This window comes from Medicago truncatula, chromosome 1, assembly GCF_003473485.1.
Source record: "Medicago truncatula cultivar Jemalong A17 chromosome 1, MtrunA17r5.0-ANR, whole genome shotgun sequence".
In the NCBI taxonomy this organism is placed as follows: Eukaryota; Viridiplantae; Streptophyta; class Magnoliopsida; order Fabales; family Fabaceae; genus Medicago; species Medicago truncatula.
The window spans coordinates 35,259,991-35,279,714 of NC_053042.1; the positions used below are offsets into that span (position 1 = coordinate 35,259,991).

Sequence of the window (19,724 nt, forward strand, 5' to 3'; positions counted from 1 at the left end):
ATTAAGTTAGTTTGTTATTTCCCTTACTCTTAAATGCATGTTGTTATGTGGTAGAATTTCAATGTATTTTATTGGATTTACTTTACAACATTAGGTTAGTTGATAGTAATCTATTGAGTGTTGTTTCTGTTTTTCAAAAAAACCATCATTAGGTTAGTTGATAGTAATCTATTAGGTATTAAACAGAGAGACCCAATGCTCCTTCTATTTTTCTCCTTGTGGTTGAAAGTCTGAGTGGGTTGATTCATCAGGTAGAGTCTTTAAATGTGGTCAGAGGTTTCTCAATTGGTGATTCTAGGTTAATTATTTCCCTCCTCAAAATGTTTCCCCCCTATTCTATTAGGCTCGTTTTAAGCTTAAGATCCTATCTTCTTATATAGTTTCATCATTACTATCTTCTATTGTTTTACGCCACTATCACCAGTTCATGTTTTAGACTCGCCATTACCTTGAGGTAATCACTTCTATTTATGCCTAAACGTACTTCCTCATTTAGATATATATTTTAGGGATCCTTACTTTTAATTTACACACTAATAGCTTTATTAAACTCACTATTGCTTTTATAGATGTGGAAGAGTCCACTAGAGGGATTGTGCTAAAATTTCATTAATAAAGCAGCATGACCCACGTGCGTTAATTCGATCATAACTCAAGTTTTAGAAGTCTAAAAGGAGTCCCTCCAAATCCACTTGAAAGATGACATCAATATCTACAACTTTCATGAAGACACCTAAATTCAATTCGGAACAGAAAGTTGTGGAAAAGTTGGTTTTGCCTATGCTTGGGAAGAGTGCACGATTGTGTTGACCCAGAGCCATTGGTAAGATAACATCCATACCAGAGCCATTGGTAAGATAACATCCATATCTATAACTTTCATGAAGACACCTAAGCTTGATTCAGAGCAGAAAGTGGTCAAAAAAGTGATTTTCTTATGGTTCGGAAAAGTGCACGGTCGTGCGTCTCAAAGTGCACGACCGTGCGTTTTTGAACACACAAAAATGGAAATTTGGCAGAGAAAAACGCACGGTCCATGCGTCTAAAATGCACGGTCGTGTGTTTCAGCTAGGGCATGCAAAAATCGCAGTTTTCTATGATTTCGTCTTAGGGGACCTTCCCAAACTCTGTTTTTCGACCCTAAACTCGCCAAACTCGCCCCAAATCATCACCCTAAGGTTACCCTATCATTCCAACACTAATTCTCCATTAACCTATCCGATTATCTAATATTTTTAAGGCTATAGACTAAATTCAAAACCCTAAACTAGATTTTCTCAATTCTAATCTTTCAACATCATCATCATGTACCTACATCGTTATTTTCTCATCGAAATTCACATAATATCAACATTAACATCTATAGAGTTCAAACAACCCCCATCATAGAATAGGTACCCTAAAGTGAAAGGAATCTCACGCTTACCTCAAATTCTCCGAAAATGCGGAGCTTGACTCTCTTCTCCTTAGCTAGGGTTTCCTTCTCTTCTTTCTTCTCATCTTTCCTTTTCTCCGGTTCCACGAGAGTGTTTATTCTGATTTTCTATCTCTCTATTTATAATAGAGAATTGGGCTATTCACCTATTATAATTTTACTTCTTCATCCCCCACTTACTTTATTACTTCTACTCTGCACCTCCCACTTCTATTTTCTAATCATATTAATCCTCACCACCTATCAACTATGATAATAAATAAAACTTCTTCTATTTAACCTTATTAATTTAATCAAATAGAAATTCGGGATGTTACAACTCTCCTCCACTTAAAGGATTTTCGTCCTCGAAAATTACCTGAAGGTGACCGCTTTGGATAAAACCCCCTTCACATTAACGTCTTATGTTTATCTATCAAACACACATTTCACCAATGATTATCATCCCATATCACAGCTCATCTAAACTATGTCTTTAATTAGATACAATTCACTCACTCATAACTAAACTAAAAAGATCAAACTGAAAGTTCTCAACCCATATTATCATCCTACCCTGCTAAGTACCAATACCAAGCTCGTGCCTCTTAATCCTTCAACTTATAACTAGCACCCATCTAATCCTGAGGAGTAGTGGTACCACTGTATTCTATATTGAGCTTTGGATTGAGCAACATGCTATTGTCGATCCGTCTTGGATCCATGTAAATCCTAGGATCTATCAATATATGTGAGATTATTAACTAGACATTCACTTCCCCATTATACATATGAACTACAAATTAAGATATAGAAAACAATGCACGCCATCAGTTTTATGCTATGTGATTCTGTAGTAAATTCATGTAGAACTTCGATGAAATAAAATTAAGCAGCAATGTCCATGAAAGAAATATAACATCATATTAAATCGGTATAATTACTGAAAAAGACTATTGTTGATCTTCCATGACAAGAGAATTTTTGTTCTGCCGACTATTATATGTGTGTATTGAGTAATGAGTATCTTGACATGTCTTTAAGAATCATCTATAAATTTATTTATTTATTTTCATGGGTATGAGTAATTGTCAAAGTTAATGCGTTATTTATTTCTGAAATTGGACACGTCGCCTATTAAGAACCATGGAGTTAGTAGATTCATGTTCTGTGGCACAAAATCAAATTATGATTTTAACACTATTGTAGTAATTACTAATTACTGCATGCTTCCCACATTATCAATTATGCGTTTGATTCAATCTACAAACTTCTAATTTTAGAACTACGTACGTACTTTATGCTTATTTAGAAAGTTAAAAAGTTAATGATGGGATGTGAGGGATGATAAAATATTATTATGGGAGTAAAAGGAAATATAGACGTGCAATTATTTGAAAGGAGCACGCTTTACTATTTGTTGTGACACTCTGCATATATATAGGTAGATGATATGTTTGCTGCTTCTGAATTGCATGAACACATGTTGAGTCCAAAATGCTCTATGTCCCCTTAAACACTATTGCTAACCGCAAACAAAGTTGCACAATGATGAGTACTCTTGTTTAGTCATAAGTCTAAACAAAATTGATTTAGGGTTAGTTTGGATTTGCTTATTTTTAAGCTTATACAAATGAATCAACTTTTATGTATTATTCATTGGTTCGTTAAGGTAGATTATGAAAAACATCTTATGACCAAACATAAAATGCTATTTGACACTTGATGCATGTTTTAGCACTGATGAACTCTCCGAACCCAACTCATCTGAACTTTTTATTAGAAAAATAATTATGGTTAAAAAATCTACACTTTGTAGCTCATTGTTTAGAGACACAATGGAGACACTTTATTTTTAGCTAGATTATTTTTTTATGCATTTATGTTGTACAAAATTTTACACATTCATTTAATAAAATTACACCATAATATATTTATTTCACGTCAAATATAATTTTATTAACGAAAGTCTGACAATAAATAAAAGGTCAAGACTTCATAAATATAAGGCTGAGTCTATTTAATTCACATGCAATATGAATTATAAAGATCATGTTTGCGTGAGTAATTGACAACTTGGCTAGCCTCATACATGACATGTAGAAAATTTAAACTGTGAAAGCAAAACATTAAAATTAGGTCATGTGTACTTTTCAAAAATTTAATAAGTATTTGCATTAATGTTTATAATATTATGGCAATATCTCTACGCAAAGTGGATTTTTTAACAAACCATTAATTAAATATTAATTTTAAAGCAAAAAATACATAAAAGTTCATTTTTAATTCATGTTTTGTTAAAAAAAATTAATACTTTTTTTAAATTCTTATAATATTATAAACATGACTATGAAAAAATTTCAGATTTCAAATGATACACATAAATTTACTTAAAAACAATGACCACAAGTTGTGATAAAAAAAACTTTAGAGATTTAAACGAAAAATTATTTATAAAGTTAAAAAACATATTCAAACCTAATAAATAATGTGAACTTGTTTTGGTTTGATAAATTGTAGAAATATGTCATCTCAAATAAGAAGTTTCATGTGGAGGGGAATGAGAGAAGTATACTAATAAGGATTAAGCATGCAAAGTGGATACCAAAAATGGTGTGACAATTGATTTCTCTGCTGCACTTTTCTCCCTTTATTTCCCCCTAATTTGGTATTGGCATGGAAGGGTTGAAGTAAGAGGGACCCAGCACCATGTGGTAGGATTCATTGGCTAACTAGAGCTGTGGGACCCATAAAAGAAGGCATGTGAGTGTGCTGAACTTATGTAGGCTTAAGGGGTCAAACCCTATCCCATGTGCGCCGCTGCAGGACACCCCACTAAACTGACCTCCTCCTTTTTCCTCTCCCACTTACTATCATACTCCCTCCTTTTCTTTCTTTAATTTAAGGATCAAAATAGTAGAAAAAATAAATCAAAGTCTCATCTTAGATTATCTCTAATATCAAATTAGGTTAGGTTAATTTAAAAAAAAAAAAATTGTATATGCTCACAAATTTAATCAACATATAACAATTTTTGAAGTATCATTTTTATTTATAATTCAAATTCTAAATGTTTATAATTCATATTCTAAAAGGAGTGATAGGTTCTATAATTTCGACAAATATAGAAAAATTATATGGTACCTTTTGAAAACATTATCCTATACTATTTCTCTACTAGACTGAAATCTTTTACTAAGTACATTTACGACTACACATGTTTGATTTATATTTCCAAAACATAATTTTTTTCATATGGATTTTTTAAAATATGTATTTAGAACACTTATTAGCATGATTTAATTTTTTAATCTAATTAATCCTATTTTCTTTTCTCTTTCACTCTTCATGGTTTAACAAGGCTTTCTACAATTTCATTTATTTTATTCTTTTCTTAGTCTAATTTTGACTCTTTACGTCAATTGTTTTTGTTAAAAATCTGTTTTGTAGAAAATGCTGCAACACTTAAAACATTGAAGAGAACAATGAGGATGCATGTTGAACACCAAAGCTTGTATTTTCACACTAACTTTTAGGTTCGATTCGCTCCACCAATAAAATATATTGAGTGCAAATGGCATGATAAGGGAATCCCTTTCAGGTTACTTTGGATGTTTTAATGTTATTTGCACAAGAATAAATAGTGTATCTTTCGATAATAATTTACTGAAGAATGTTTCCTACACTTCACTCATGCATTAGAGACGAGTAGAATGATTTAGAGTAAGAAAATGGAAGAGAATAAGGCTATGAAACTTGCTAGTTCGTCTTATGCATTTTGATGGATACCAATAATGTATTTATAACACATGATACACCACTTCACATATGAGAAAGCAACCTTTCACCCAGAGTTGCAATTCTTTGAAATCAGAACCAAGAAATGTATTAGCTCACTTACATTTATGTAATAGCAATGAAACAATACATTTCAATCAAATTTATGAACAGTTACAACCATTGGAACCCAAAATACAAGAAAAATCGCAGAAAACACATGTTTTCAGATTGCACAGAAACACACCTGGCGCTTTCATCGTCGACGCTCAGCTCTGCCTAGCGCTTGTATGAGAGCTTAGCTCCAGTCCTTAGCGTCCATAAACAGAGAATCATCGTCCGAACTTAATTCTCTAACGTGCAACACTGTGTTTTGATCATTTCATTGTGTTTTTACATCATGTAATTGGTCTTGGGTTTTTTCAATAAATCTAAAATGATTCCATTATTTTGAAAATGACTCACAGTTTCTCATTTGACATCCTCCATTTTCTTTGTTTCTCCAATAATTTATTAATTTGTCATGATATATCAAGTCTTCTTCTATATAGTATATTTTTCAATGATCTTTCATTTTAATTAAAATAAATAAACAATCAATTTAGTCATTAAATTATAACTCTCACTTCAATTTATCTCTAAAATATAAACATAATAAGTTGTCTCTAAACTATTAAATCTTTCTGTTTAGTCCATGCTATTAAGATGTTAGAGATCAAATCAGATATTTATATACTTTCAAGATTAAATTGACGGATTTCATATAATTATATAATTTAGGGACTAAATTAGAGAAAAAATAATAATTCATATAATTATAATTATATAATTTGGAGACTAAATTAAAGAAAAATAATATTCTTTTGAGAACTCAATTGATGATTTATATAAACTAAAACTCATAAACTACTTTGAGTTAGTTTATTTTATAAAAAAAATCATTACTGAAGAGCATCTTTAATGATTAAATTTTAAAAGATACGATAGAATGCATTATGGAACTTCTCATAGATGCTCTAATGACCACAAGCATCTTCATATATAGTCTTCAGCACAAAGACTTTGGTGGTTGGAGAGGGAAATGCTATAACATAAGAATGTAGACAAAAAACAGACGTATTTTACATTTTGTTGATGTTGAAAATAATTGTTCAATGATTATTGATCTTGGATATTGTCAATTTATTCGCAGGTCGGTGGTTTAAAAACACAACAAGAGATCTATATAAAAATAGAGGTCAGAGTGTTAGACTATACTATGACCTTAGTGGGATTTTGTATTATGGTCTAGAATATAGCAGAAATTAAAAACCGAAAATCAAAAGGTGGTTAGTTAGTTACATTAAACTTAGTGATGCTGAAAAAAAATATTCTCTCCATTTTTTAAGAGAGAATAAGAAAATAGAGAATTTCAATATTAAAAGTTTTGTCTACATTTCTAAAATGATTCCATAAGTCAATCATAAAACATTTATATGTTTATAAATTTCGTAATATAATTCGACTAAATTTTCAATTTGTCCTGTAAAATCGTAAAGGATGGATATATATTTTAACACTTTGAATTTGCTAATAGATAAAGAAAATTCTAATTTTAAATGACGTCGATCACACGGTTCTTCTGTTAACTTGTGTCGTTAAGGGCGTGATGTTAATTTTAATTGTTTATGTAACAAGAGTGCCACTAAGCAAAATCAATGCCACGTAATTAATAAAGACTAATTTGCTTGATGGATGAAAGAAATTGAAAACAAATTTTGCTCTTCAATGGTAACATTTTCTTCAATATAGTGATGTTTTCATCCTGTTCAACGATGTCTTCCTTATCTTTAATAGTGTTCAATATATATAAGATAATATGATGAGTGAGGATTTTTATTTGCTAAAAGTAGACAAATCAAAGCAACAAGAAGTTATTCTTCTTCCTCCACGGATGAACTCATGAACTAATGAGCCCTAATTTTCTCAAGTGTTAGTGTGAGATAAATGTTGTTACTTGAGTAGAAGGAACGTAAGATCTTAGGAAAATAATTCTTCACATTCTATTTACCAAAGATATTTCCTCTTGTGTTTCCACTTGTTTTTTTTATTTATTTTAACGGCAAAGAGAAATTTTATATGGTATGCTTGTGTATTAGTTTTTGGTTCTTTGGGTGGGTATCTAACATTTTGGTTATAATGAAACACATGAATTTGTACAACCTTTGCATCCTCTTAATAAATAATCCTTTATAACATTTTGGTGATAGAGAATGAAGTAGAGAGAAGAGATTTTTTAAAAATGAGTGTTGAGTGAGGCTATTTATAGCAAAAAAAAAACTGCTAGTTGGACATTTGCGTCTTTCAAGGGCGACACAAATATAAAATTAAAAATTTTCTCCCGCTCAAAATTTGTGGTGGAAATGCCGCAAATTTGGACATTTGCGTCGGCCTTCAACTTGACGCAAAGTCAATTCCAAAATTCATCAACCCAGTATTTGCGACAGATTTTTCTGCCGCAAAGTCTATTTTATCATGTTGAAATTTGCGTCAACTTTCACTTTGACGTAAATTCAAAATTTAAAAAAATTTCTCTGCCTTTGTGGCGGAATTGTTCCGCCTCAAATTTCATTTTTATCAAGCCAGACCTTGTGTGAGCCTTATTTTCGCCGCAAATATTTGCAGCGCTTTTGCCGCAAATGTCTGTGACAGTTTTCTCGCCACAAGTAACAAAATTCCACCACTTATGGTATTTTGTCTGCCGCAAATGCTATAATCTACCGCAAATTTGTGTCGGAATGCAGGCCACCGTAAAGCCTTGCTACTAATTCAAGGATTTCTTGTAATAATAATATCTCAGTAAAATTTCTTGGAGTATCAGGACTTTTGTGGTGCTAAGAATTTTCATACCAAGAAAATATGCAAGCTTAACAAGTTCTATCATTTCAAATTCTAACTTCATTCTTGCTTTGAAGTCATCTAATTCTTGTGCAATTCAACCAGTCACCATAAGGGCATATGAATATAAGTATATCATCAGTAGACTTGCTTTTTTTCCCTTTCACGTACACACCATGTTTTGCATTGCAGTTTTTGAAACTTAGTTCCAAAAAAAGTTTGTTCTTTTGTTCCAAACCCTTGGTGCTTGTTTTAGGCCATACACTTTCTTATGCAACCTATATTCTCTATCTTCTTTCCGTTTTATAAAAAAGTCAGACGGTTGTGTAACAGACCCAATTTCCTCTAAGGGACCATTTAAAAAGGTTGATTTGGCATCTAAATGGTATAGGGGCCAAGCTTTTCTACATGCAACTGCAATGACTAATCTGATAGTTTCATGCCTTCAAACTGGTGAGAATACTTTAGAGTAATCATAGCCTTGTTTTTCCAAGAACCCTTTGTCCACAAGCTTTGACTTGGGGTTTACTACATTGACTTCAAGATTTATTTTTAGCTTAAATACTTATTTTACATCAATTTCCTCCTTATTACTTGGTAACTTATTCAGCTTCCAAGTTTGTTTCCTCCTTATTGAAGCTTGGTTTTTCAAAGATGTTTTGCCATCTAATGGCTCAACATCTACAAGCATTACAAAATGTATTAACTCACCAAAATTGTCTACTTGATAATCATGAACTAGTTCAAAATTTGCTGGTCTCTCAGGAAGTTGTTTGTTTCTATGTAGTCTAACATTCACATCGTGATCCTCATATGAGTTTGACTATCCACTCACAACTTCAGTGTTAGTGAGGTCTTCATTATTATCTTCATTAATGCACTTCAAAAAAGTTTGAAGCATATTGTGCAAGACTGAGAATAATACGTGAAGTCAAACTTACTACACGCTCAACACATGGTCTTGTTTAGAGGAGAAATAGAAGTGAGCTAGACATGGAAACAAGTATGTTAAAGCAGAAGAAGTTGCCACGTGAATTATAGGGAGAAGCAGTGATCACTGCAACTTAAATCTTGAAAAAATGTCCTAATAAGAAGTTGAAGACAATGGTTCATGAGAAAGGGTGGTTAGAAGGAAAGCATGATGTCACTCATATTTTAGAGTATTTGATTCTTTATGCTATGAGAACATACCAGATGCTAAGAGAAATAAATTGGAAGACAAGAGTGAACCAATTATTCTACATCTTTTTTCTTGAATTGTTGCATTGAAGCATTTAGAATAATTCATATTGCATTCTCAATGACTATAATCGAACCCTCTTCACCTTTGCATCACCACCAAAATTCATAAGTGTGTCCCACATAGCCTTTGAGCTATATGCATCAACAGTTTTCTCGAACACCTTGTTATCTACACATTGATGAATATATAATAAGGTCTTGAAGTCTTTCTTATTTGCATCTTTATGCGAATTTCTTAGAGCTTTTGTCAGCTTTACAGGGAGCGCTTCAACAGTGGACAACTTCAAGAACCTCTTGCAAGCCGAAGATCTCGCCTTCTTTTTTTTTTTATCCATCTATCCCAGTTCTAAAGAACTTGTTGATTTGCTCAGAAATTACTGTTACCACTCATGGTTGATTTGCTCAGAAATTACTATTACCACTCATGGCTAATTGCTCATCAATTGCCCGAATAGTGTAATCTCTATGATACCAATATGTTAGGGATGAATATGATTGGTTGAGAGGGAAAGTATTGTAATTTAGATAAGAGAATTAAATGTGAAAGATTATATTAAATTTTACTTCAAAATGATGCATTTATACTCCTAGTGTGAAGGTGAGAAAAACGGATTTGGATCCTCAGCTGCAGTATCTTCTGCTGCAATGTCTACTGCTAAATCTGAGCCATTGGATTAAATAAATAATTAATTAAAATAAATAATAATAAAAATATGAAAACTGCCCAATTACATCATGTCGTGCGCGCGTTATTTTGTTTCTACCAGGGAAGTTATTCATCGTTGCTGCAAAAACTAACTAGCTTGTGCCAAAACACAAAGAACACTAATATTCAATTGCCCTTATTTACTTTTTCGATTGTCTCAAATCTCAGGTACGTCTATTGTTTTTTCTCCATTGGTCATAACTAATTTCATATGCTGATCCATTACTTTTACTTGTAATATTTTTCACTTACTTGTCCTCATTACTTATATAAGAAACAAATTATTTCACATGTTTGTCCTCATTCACTTTTATGATTACAAAAAACTAACCAACAGAGTTGAGAATTGATTTTAAAATGTGATACATTAAATATTATATATATGTTTCTTTTGTGAGTTATATATACTCTTTTACGTTAATTTAGATTGTTTATATTCATGTATAATTGTTTCTTTTGTGAGTTATATATACTCTTTTACGATGATAATTTAGATTGTTTATACTCATTTATAATTAAATAAGGTATACATTTGGCTACCGCAAATAAGATATACATTTTTTGTTTTTAGGAATTTTTAAGACTTTTGATACAAGATGAATGAAGATTGGAAGCCAAAAGTAGATATGGTTTTCTGTAGCTTTGAAGATGCTTGGGAGTTCTGGAACACTTACGGTGGTAAGGTTGGATTCGGAGTGAGGAAAGATTATACACACAGGAAAAAGGATGGTTCAGTTTCTTCTTGTAGGTTTGTTTGCTGCAAAGAAGGCATGCGAAAGCCAGACAAGCGAGATTATAAAACAAAGAATCCAAGACTAGAGACCAGAACAAATTGTGAAGCAAGGTTAGGACTTAAGAATGTGGATGGAAAATTGATGGTGCATGATTTTGTGGAGGACCACAACCACGAGTTACTTTTGCCAGAAACAACTCATATTGATTGAACTAGCTGATAGTGTCGGTGTACAACAAAAGAAATCGTTTGATTTATTGAGTAAAGAAGTAGGAGGCAGAACTAACTTGGGTTTTATACGTCTTGATCAAAAGAATTATCTTCGGAAAAAAAGAGAAAGAAGTTTGGTACAAGGGAGGCCGGCTATTTATTGCAATACTTTCAAAGAAAGACGGTAGAAAATCCAACTTTCTACCATGCTTATCAGCTAGATATTGAAGATCAAATCACCAATGTGTTTTGGGCAGATGCTAGGATGCTGGTTGATTACAGTTATTTTGGTGATGTTGTTTCTCTTGATTCAACATATTGCACAAATAGTTCGCACAGACCACTAGCAATCATCTCGGGATTTAACCACCATCGAGGAGCCGTAATTTTTGGAGCTGCATTATTATATGACGAAACTGCTGAGTCATACGAGTGGCTATTTGAGACATTTCTAGAAGCACATAAGCAGAAAATGCCTCAAACAGTTTTTACTGATCAAGCCAAATCAATGGCAAAAGCATTAGCCGAGGTTATGCCTGAAGCTTACCATGGTTTATGTACGTGGCACTTGATGCAAAATGGAATTAAACACTTAGGAAATTTAATGAAGGGGGAATCTTATTTTCTTAGTGACTTTAAGAAATGCATGTATGGTTATGAAGATGTAGAACAATTTGAAGATGGTTGGACATCCCTCCTTATAAAGTATGGTGTTCAGAAAAATGATTGGTTGCAAAGAATGTACAATATAAAGGAGAAATGGGCATCTTGTTACATGAAGAAGACTTTGACATTAGGGATGCGAAGCACTCAACTTAGTGAAAGTGTGAATGCAGATATTAAAAATTTTATGAGTAAGAACTTGGATTTAATTAAATTTTTTGAGCGTTTTGAAGATGTTGTAGAAGAAAAGCGGTATAAAGAATTGAAGTGTGAATTTGAAGCACGCCAAAAAATTCCAAGACTGAAGAACTCATATTCTGATATTTTGCAACAAGTGTCCAAGCTTTATACTCCTACTATTTTCGACTTATTCCAACGTGAGTATGAGTTGTTTGAAGCATGCTTTGTGAAAAGCATGGACATACAAACATCATCATCTACTTATGTTATTGCCAAGAAAAGGAATATGGGAGAATGGCAAGTGACCTTCGATTTGGAAAAGAATACAATTTGTTGCTCTTGTCGTAAATTTGAAAGCTTTGGCATACTTTGTTGTCATTGCTTAAAAGTCTTCATTCATATGGACGTTACATCAGTGCCTGAGCCTTATATTTTAAAGAGGTGGACAAAGATAGCAAGAAGTAGAGCTTCACAAACTATTGGTGTTAGTCATGTGGTAGAAGACTTGGATTTATCTCCAGCACAATGTTATAAGGAAATTTGTCCCCGCTTTATTAGGATAGTCACAGAAGGATGTAGAAGTCCAGAAGCTGTTGAGTTTCTTAAGGAAGTTGCTGATGAATTGGACGAGCAAATGCTAAAGTTTCAAAATATGCAAATAAGTAGTGAACAAGTGAATGGAACCTCTAACAATATTAAAGAGATATCAATTACTAATGATTGTGCAACACAAGTAAAGGGGTTTAAGAACAACGAAGGTCCAAAGGGTTCAAAACGTTGGAAAGGTTGGGTAGAAACAAAACTGGCCAAGAGAAAGAAACGTGCGAAGTCCATTGCTTCACAAATTCAAGAACCTATGGTATTATTAATATATTTAGTTTTATTTTTTGTTTTTGTTGACTACATAAGCTTACCTTTATATTCCTTTTTTTTCGTGTAGAAGAACAAAGGTAAGCAGGGTTCCAAAAATATAAAGAGGCGGGATGAAGTGTCAAACATAAGTGCTCCACAAAGTCAAAAGCAATATGTTGTGTCCAACACTAGTGATTTACAACGTCAACAACCATTTGCATCGTCAATTACAAGTGCACCTATATGGCTTAATAATGCATACAATCAACCATCTATGGTTAGCTAATAACAATTTGAATTTGTGAATGACCTTAACTATGTTTAGTGTTTAAATTATTTTGGGTTTTATGTAGGGAGACGATGGAACTTCTAGTCAATTCGGTGTTGCTAGTTTTACTAGCTTATTGATGGTAAATTTCAAATTATACGATTCACTTTCAAATCTATATATATAATATTAATTTGCATTTTTTAAATTATAGGAGCAACTTGATGATGGTACCAGAGACTTGAATTGAGGCCCATAGTTGTATCGAGATGTTGAAGAGCTTATGATACAAATTCAGTGTTGACATGAGTTTTTTTTTTTTATTAGCTGCTATTTTTGATTAGTTATTTAAGTGTTATCATGAATTTTTAATTAGGTGTTGCTTTACATAAGCCCCTTTTACAATTATTGTACTATTTCTTTGTTGTTTGATTAGGTGCTGTCAAATGTCAATGCAAGTAAAACATCCATTTGCTTTTCTTGTTTACAAAAGTAAATGAATTCTATATTGTTATAATTAGAACCAAAGTATAAAATGAGGATGAATACTTGTGTGGAAACCACAAATGTAAAACATTTGGACACACTCACACAAATTGAAGGTGCAGTAGCTGTCTTTGGTTTTGTTTGTGGGGTGGTTTTTTTCCAGTTCATGCTTCAAGGGCTGGTCATGCACGGATGTTGGCTGCTATGGCTTTTGGTTTGTTTTTCTTTCAAACAGTAGTGTAGGTAATGGTATGGTATTGGGGGGTGGCAGCCTTGCTGGAGTTTTTTGTCTAAGTTTTTTCTATGTGAATTATGAGGAAGGGGTATGCGTTCTTTTGTTATACGGGAGCAGCTGTTTTTGTATAATTAACATATAGGTGGCCCTTACGCAGCTCTTTTTGTCTTAGAGTTTTCAAACCAATAACAACATCGACGTCTACAATCATCAATGGTTGCGCTGAATTCAGATATATCATTGCTTACCTTATTGTAATAATCTACAACCCTTTTGGCATCCATCTCAAAGTCGACATTAGTGAGTTTCAGCTCATGTACCCATTGGATAGCGTATGAGAGGCCCAAAGCTTCACCTATACCCGATTCACATATAGGACCAGACCGTAGCGTCTTGGCTGCCACAAACTGTCCAGCTTCGTCCCTTATAAACATATCAACACCAATAACATTCAAGGATCTCGTGAATTCCACGTCAACATTACACTTAAGCCTTCCCGTGCCTGGTTTCTGCCACCTGATGTGCTGCTGCTGTGTGGAATTGCTGCCGCCAGCTGATATGGTGCTGACAGCACGCATAGCAGGTTGCTGTTCGCCCTCTCCCAGCACTGAACTGCTGCTCCTGTCGGCTGATACGGTGTTGTTCGCCCTCCCCCAGCCTAGCTTTACACATATATGCTTCCTTCCATCCTTGTAACAACTTACGCGCACATTCAAAAATAACTTGACAGGTTTCCGACACATTTTGCCAAATTTGCATATTCCGTGACTTCCAAAAGTAAAAAAGAAATGAATTTAATAATGTTTTTTTTTTTTAAATAATCAAAAGTTATATTGTTTTAACTTCTCTAAAATGAGTTTGTACCGTCATTAAAATAAGTTTTTTAATTTAAAATCCAAGCAACATGATATAATACTCCAAACCAGTACATGTTCAAAAAAATAAAGGCTTAATAACAGTTTTGTACAATCTCTTTTGCACTTTCAAATCCTACAAACTAGTATGCACTAACCAAACCAAACTCTACCAAGCCACAAGGCATGCATAATAAGTCCACACAACTTGCTCCATTACCCAATGACCATATTTCTATTTAAGGAGAACTAACTTTTACTAAAAAAACCTCCTAAATGCAGTACAAAATCCAGTAAAGCCAATAAATCTAATTGCAACCCAACAACTCACATGGCAAAATACAAACATAATCCTATGACAAGAGCATGGCTTGAGATGTGGATGTCCAACTCGAACTCAATGAAAAATGCGATCATCCTCCAAAAACAATTCTAATAATTGTCCGAATTTGAGACTGAGTCAATTTTAAAGCTAAGCCACCAATACCAGAAAATTGCAGAAGAAATATTAGTTAAAATCACTTGTGACTCCTTAGTAAAATTACTCACCAATTCACCATCCACCTCAAAGCACATAGCAAAACACACAGAGCCACACTCAATAACTTATCCATTTTATAGGAAGCACTAAGCAGTGATTTCTAACAAAATTTCTTTTTAGTTTTATCAATGTTAAAACCTGAAAAACTTATCTCCCGGTTTAACCCAATTCACAGAACCCAATAACATGTATATGCCAGATTTTGAACCGCAAGAAAGATGAGAAGTGAGATGATGAGAATTGAATAGAGGACCACTGATCACTCAACGATGAAAATTTTGATCCCTGGTTCTTCAAATCGCGTTTCGCAACTTGAATCGGCACATACCGCACCCAAAAGAAATTTAGGGGTTTGAATAGGTGATTGTTGAAAGAGACGGTGTATCTGATTTTTGAAGATTTTGTCATTCTCACTCACTGAGTTGTGTGTTCTTGTTTGCCATTCGAAAACAAAATAACGCGCGCACGACATGATGTAATTGGGCAGTTTTCATATTTTTATTATTATTTATTTTAATTAATTATTTATTTAATCCAATGGCTCAGATTTAGCCGTAGACATTGCAGCAGAAGATACTGCAGCTGAGGATCCAAATCAGAGAAAAACACAAGAAAGAGGATATTGAATTGTGTTAACTTTTTCTTCTTTTTAAACTAAGTTCAGAGTCCAGAGTCTGATAGAGTTCAGAGTCTGGAGCAATGTTCAGAGTCTAATGCAGCGGATATAAAAGATGAGAGAGAGAGAGAGAGAGAGAGAGAGAGAGAGAGAGTGTGAGGAGATAAAGACGCAAAGCAATTATCCTGGTTCCTTCCACAATCTAGAAGTAGTCCAATCCCCCCTGCACTTCCAAGGAGATTTTCACTATAATCCAATCTGATTACAAATGCTCAAGCACACAAGCAAAAAACTTCAAATTCTCAAGCACACAAGCAAGAGATTTCCTATGCTCAAGCGCAAAAGCAAGAGACTTCTAAACAAACAAATTACAAAGAAATAAGTTTGGTTGAACACTTGATATACAATCAGTGGTGTTCACAATACAAAACAATTGAGACTCTAAGACTCTAAAATTTCTAAGATATGAAAGTTGTTAAGAAATTCTAAGTGATTGATTAATAATAATTTCAGTAGAGTTTTGCCATTGTTTAAAATGTTGTAGAGTCTCTACTAATCTTCAAGTCTTCATTCATTTATATAGATGTATGAAAGAGACGTTGTAGAGGTGCCAGCACATCAAAGAGTCATTGTAGAAGCTTGATCAATCATCATTGATTTGTTGCTTGATATGGTTAATCTCTTAGGAGAGAATAATTTGAAAATCATTCCTTGTATGAAGAATTAACCGGTAGAGACACAGTTGTAGCTCGTACTATGTGCATGAAATGTTGGAGTAGCAGTTGTACAATTGTACTATTGTCCTTCACTGTCATTTCTCTATGGATAAGCATCCAAAGCCTTCTAATTCTTCAGAAATATTTGTTGCATCAGTCTTCTATTCCTTCTGCATATTTGTGTCTTTAAGAATAACTAACTTCAGGTTCTTCACTTCAGACTCTAATGAACTTCAGACTCTGGGTGATCTTCAGACTCTGACAGTCAGCTTCTAATGGTCTTCAGACTCTGACTTGCAACTAAGTTTCTCTTGAAAAATCTTTTGCTCTCATTCGTTCTTCCATAACCAATAATATGTTTTAAGACTTATAAATTATAGTCTATGGTCCTGCACACGTGAACAAATATTAACATATTCAATTGAACTTTTTAATACCTTGTTATCATCAAAATTCAAAGAGGCATTGTTAAACTCATTTTGTTCCAACATAATGAAGTTACTTGTGCAACAAGTAATCTCTTTCTGTAACTACCTAATAACAATAGAAAACACATATAAATTGGTTGCAAACACAACTGACTAGTTAACTCTACTTACACGAAACAATCTTAGTTTAAATTACTAATCTCAACATTTTATAACTAAATATTTTTTATCGGATTGTCAATGATTACAATATCTTGCTTTGAGCTCAATGACAAAGTTCAAATTCAATTCCTTGGATACCAAAAGTGTACACACAATAATAAATTTCCCCCTCCTTTCATTATACCATCCACCAAATGGATACATTTTTGTCAATATTTCAGATTCAATTTCGTGTCAGTAGCACATGCAAAAATGGTTCTGGTACTAGCCACCTAGGTCGATTTTAATTTGCGAAATCAATCCATTAGACCATTACGGAATATAGGCACTGCTGCAAGAAATTTAATTGAATACTGTTGTACATCATTTTATCTAGGCTCATTATTTCACATGCATAACTCACATATTTGGCGATACATGAACCATATGATCAAGCATGTTGATATATTCTTTTGCATGATCAAAGGCTTTAAAAGGACGTTAGGGAGATCTAAGGGGACCTCTTATTGAAGTTGGGAAAATCTATTCTACCATCAATTATACTACTATTTAAGCAATTTTATTATTGATATGATTGAACAAAATATTTAGGCAGTTATACTTATAAGGTTGTTTTGGTGGCAAGGGTGGAATAATTAAGGAGTGGAGTAATTAGGTTCAGGGACGGAGTTAGGAAATAAAGAGGACCAAACTTAAAAATGTAATTAGACGAAGAAAAAATAAATTTTCAAATACACAACTTAAAAGAAAAAATAATAAATTATAAAACATATCCGAAATTAATATAGTCAAACAAATATAGAAAGAACTTTTAGTAAATTAATATTGATGCTTGTTTTATATTTTGTTAACCATTTTTCTAATAATTTAATATTCATGCTTGTTATGCTTGTTTTGTAAGGCATTTACCATGGTCTTCAATAGGCAAACAACATAGATTTCATTAGGTCATTGTATAAAGGGATTATCTATTTGCCATTAAAATCGATTGAAGATGGTGCGGGTGGTTTACGTGTTTTACATAATTTGTTGTTTCATATTAAGGTGTTATGTTCTATGTCGCCTGGTTTTCGTTGTCAACATGTTTCTCGTTAATTTAATCAAGTGGTTGGCCCTACGTATGACATTAGTCAGTTTGTTCCTTTAAAAATGTTTAATTTAGTTTTGAATCTTCTGTCTTTGCTCATCTTAGAGGATTAATTAAACTTGTATTTCTTTCTCTAAAGGTTTCTAATTTGCTTTGAAAATTTGTTCACACACAAAAAAAAAAAAAAAAAAAAAAAGATAGAGAAAATTAAGTGTTTAAGACACTCAATATATTTAGAAAAAAAGGTTGAGTACTACAATATCTTTTAAATTTCATAAAAAAATAAATATAGAGACTAGAAAAAATATAGCATACTATCCCTAAAAAAAATAAAAAATATAGCATACTACTATAGGAAAAAGTAAAATAAAAAATTGATTGTAGCTTCTATTGATCTCTCTTTTAACTCTGTCTTAGATTAGGATGATCTCGGGTTTGATCTTCCTTTTAACTTTGTCCATGATTAGGATAATCACGGGTTTGACGACCAGCAAATACTAAAATTTTAACAGCTAACATATTAACATTGCCGGTTTACAAAAAATATATTGACAAGAAATAAGAGCAAAGAAGAACACCAGGAACTTTGGTTTTTGAGCTTAGAGCAAGGTAGTTTTTCATCCACACTAATCAAATTTATTGCTTTCAATTCACTTTTCATTAAACATATTATAAATGAATAACAATTGAATAATGTAGAGTGAGTAATTGACGTTATAACTAACTCTTCCAACGAGAAACTGTTAGCAATAAACTAACTAATTAATAGGAAGTTAGTTAACATTTTGTTGACCGGACCAATATGCCACAAATCTCCACCTAATTAAGTTGGTCTCAATCTCCTTTTGGATTAATCAAATCCAAGCTATGGAAGAACTTCACTACAAGAATGACATTATTTTGTGGTCAAATTCAAAATGGTTTGTGGTCAACAAAAAAACCTTCACAATTAACAAATCAGAAAGGATCTCATATATGTAGTGGCCGAAAAAACCTCACAAAATAGTAGATAATTTTTTGGGTAAACTCGTTCATTTGTGGATGCCAAAAATAAGAATTGAGTTGAAGGTAAAGTAATATGTGATATCAAAAACTCTTTGATTTGATTTTGGATGCCAAAAATATGAATTGAGTTGATGCCTAAAGCTTTTTGGCAAACAATTTCCTCGCTTATCAGTACTTAGCATATGTTTGGTTATTCCGTGACAATAATTGATTTTAAATGAATTGATTATGACTGAAAGTGAATTGAAGGTAACATGATTTTTGGTTTGATACATTTATTTATAAAAATCAATTCTAGAATCAAAAGCTACAAATTCTAACTTCAGAATCAATTATGGAGGCAAAATCAATTCTACATGAAAGCAACCAAACATGTTAGAGTCGATTCTACACATCTAGAATCAAGTTTGACCCTTCTAGAAGTAGAACCAAGCATACACTAAACATGTCAGAACCAATTATAGTCTCTTCGTTCACTATAATAAGCAAAAAAACAACGTTTTAGCTTTATTGATTAACTGATGTATCTTGTCTATAATATGGACCATATACATCAATTATTCAATGAATCTATTTATTTTTTATAACAGTGACAGAAGGAAGTACACCTCAAGAATCTTTTGGCGAGATGTAGAATTGATTTAACATGTTTGATTTTTCTAGAATTGCTTA

The 19,724-nt window shown here is 32.7% G+C and overlaps 1 protein-coding gene across 1 annotated transcript; it reads left to right on the plus strand.

The window, feature by feature from the left end:
- The first annotated feature begins 11,224 nt into the window (after nt 1-11,224).
- On the plus strand, nt 11,225-12,756 carry LOC112418608 (protein FAR-RED IMPAIRED RESPONSE 1-like). Its single transcript, XM_039830982.1, has 2 exons — nt 11,225-12,587; nt 12,743-12,756. The coding sequence occupies exons 1-2, from the start codon at nt 11,225-11,227 to the stop codon at nt 12,754-12,756; spliced, it is 1,377 nt and encodes a 458-aa protein (XP_039686916.1).
- The last annotated feature ends 6,968 nt before the right edge of the window (nt 12,757-19,724 follow it).

Excerpts from the sequence above, each read along its gene's own strand:
- LOC112418608 (XM_039830982.1), top strand. The coding sequence starts at position 11,225 with ATGCTGGTTGATTACAGTTATTTTGGTGATGTTGTTTCTCTTGATTCA.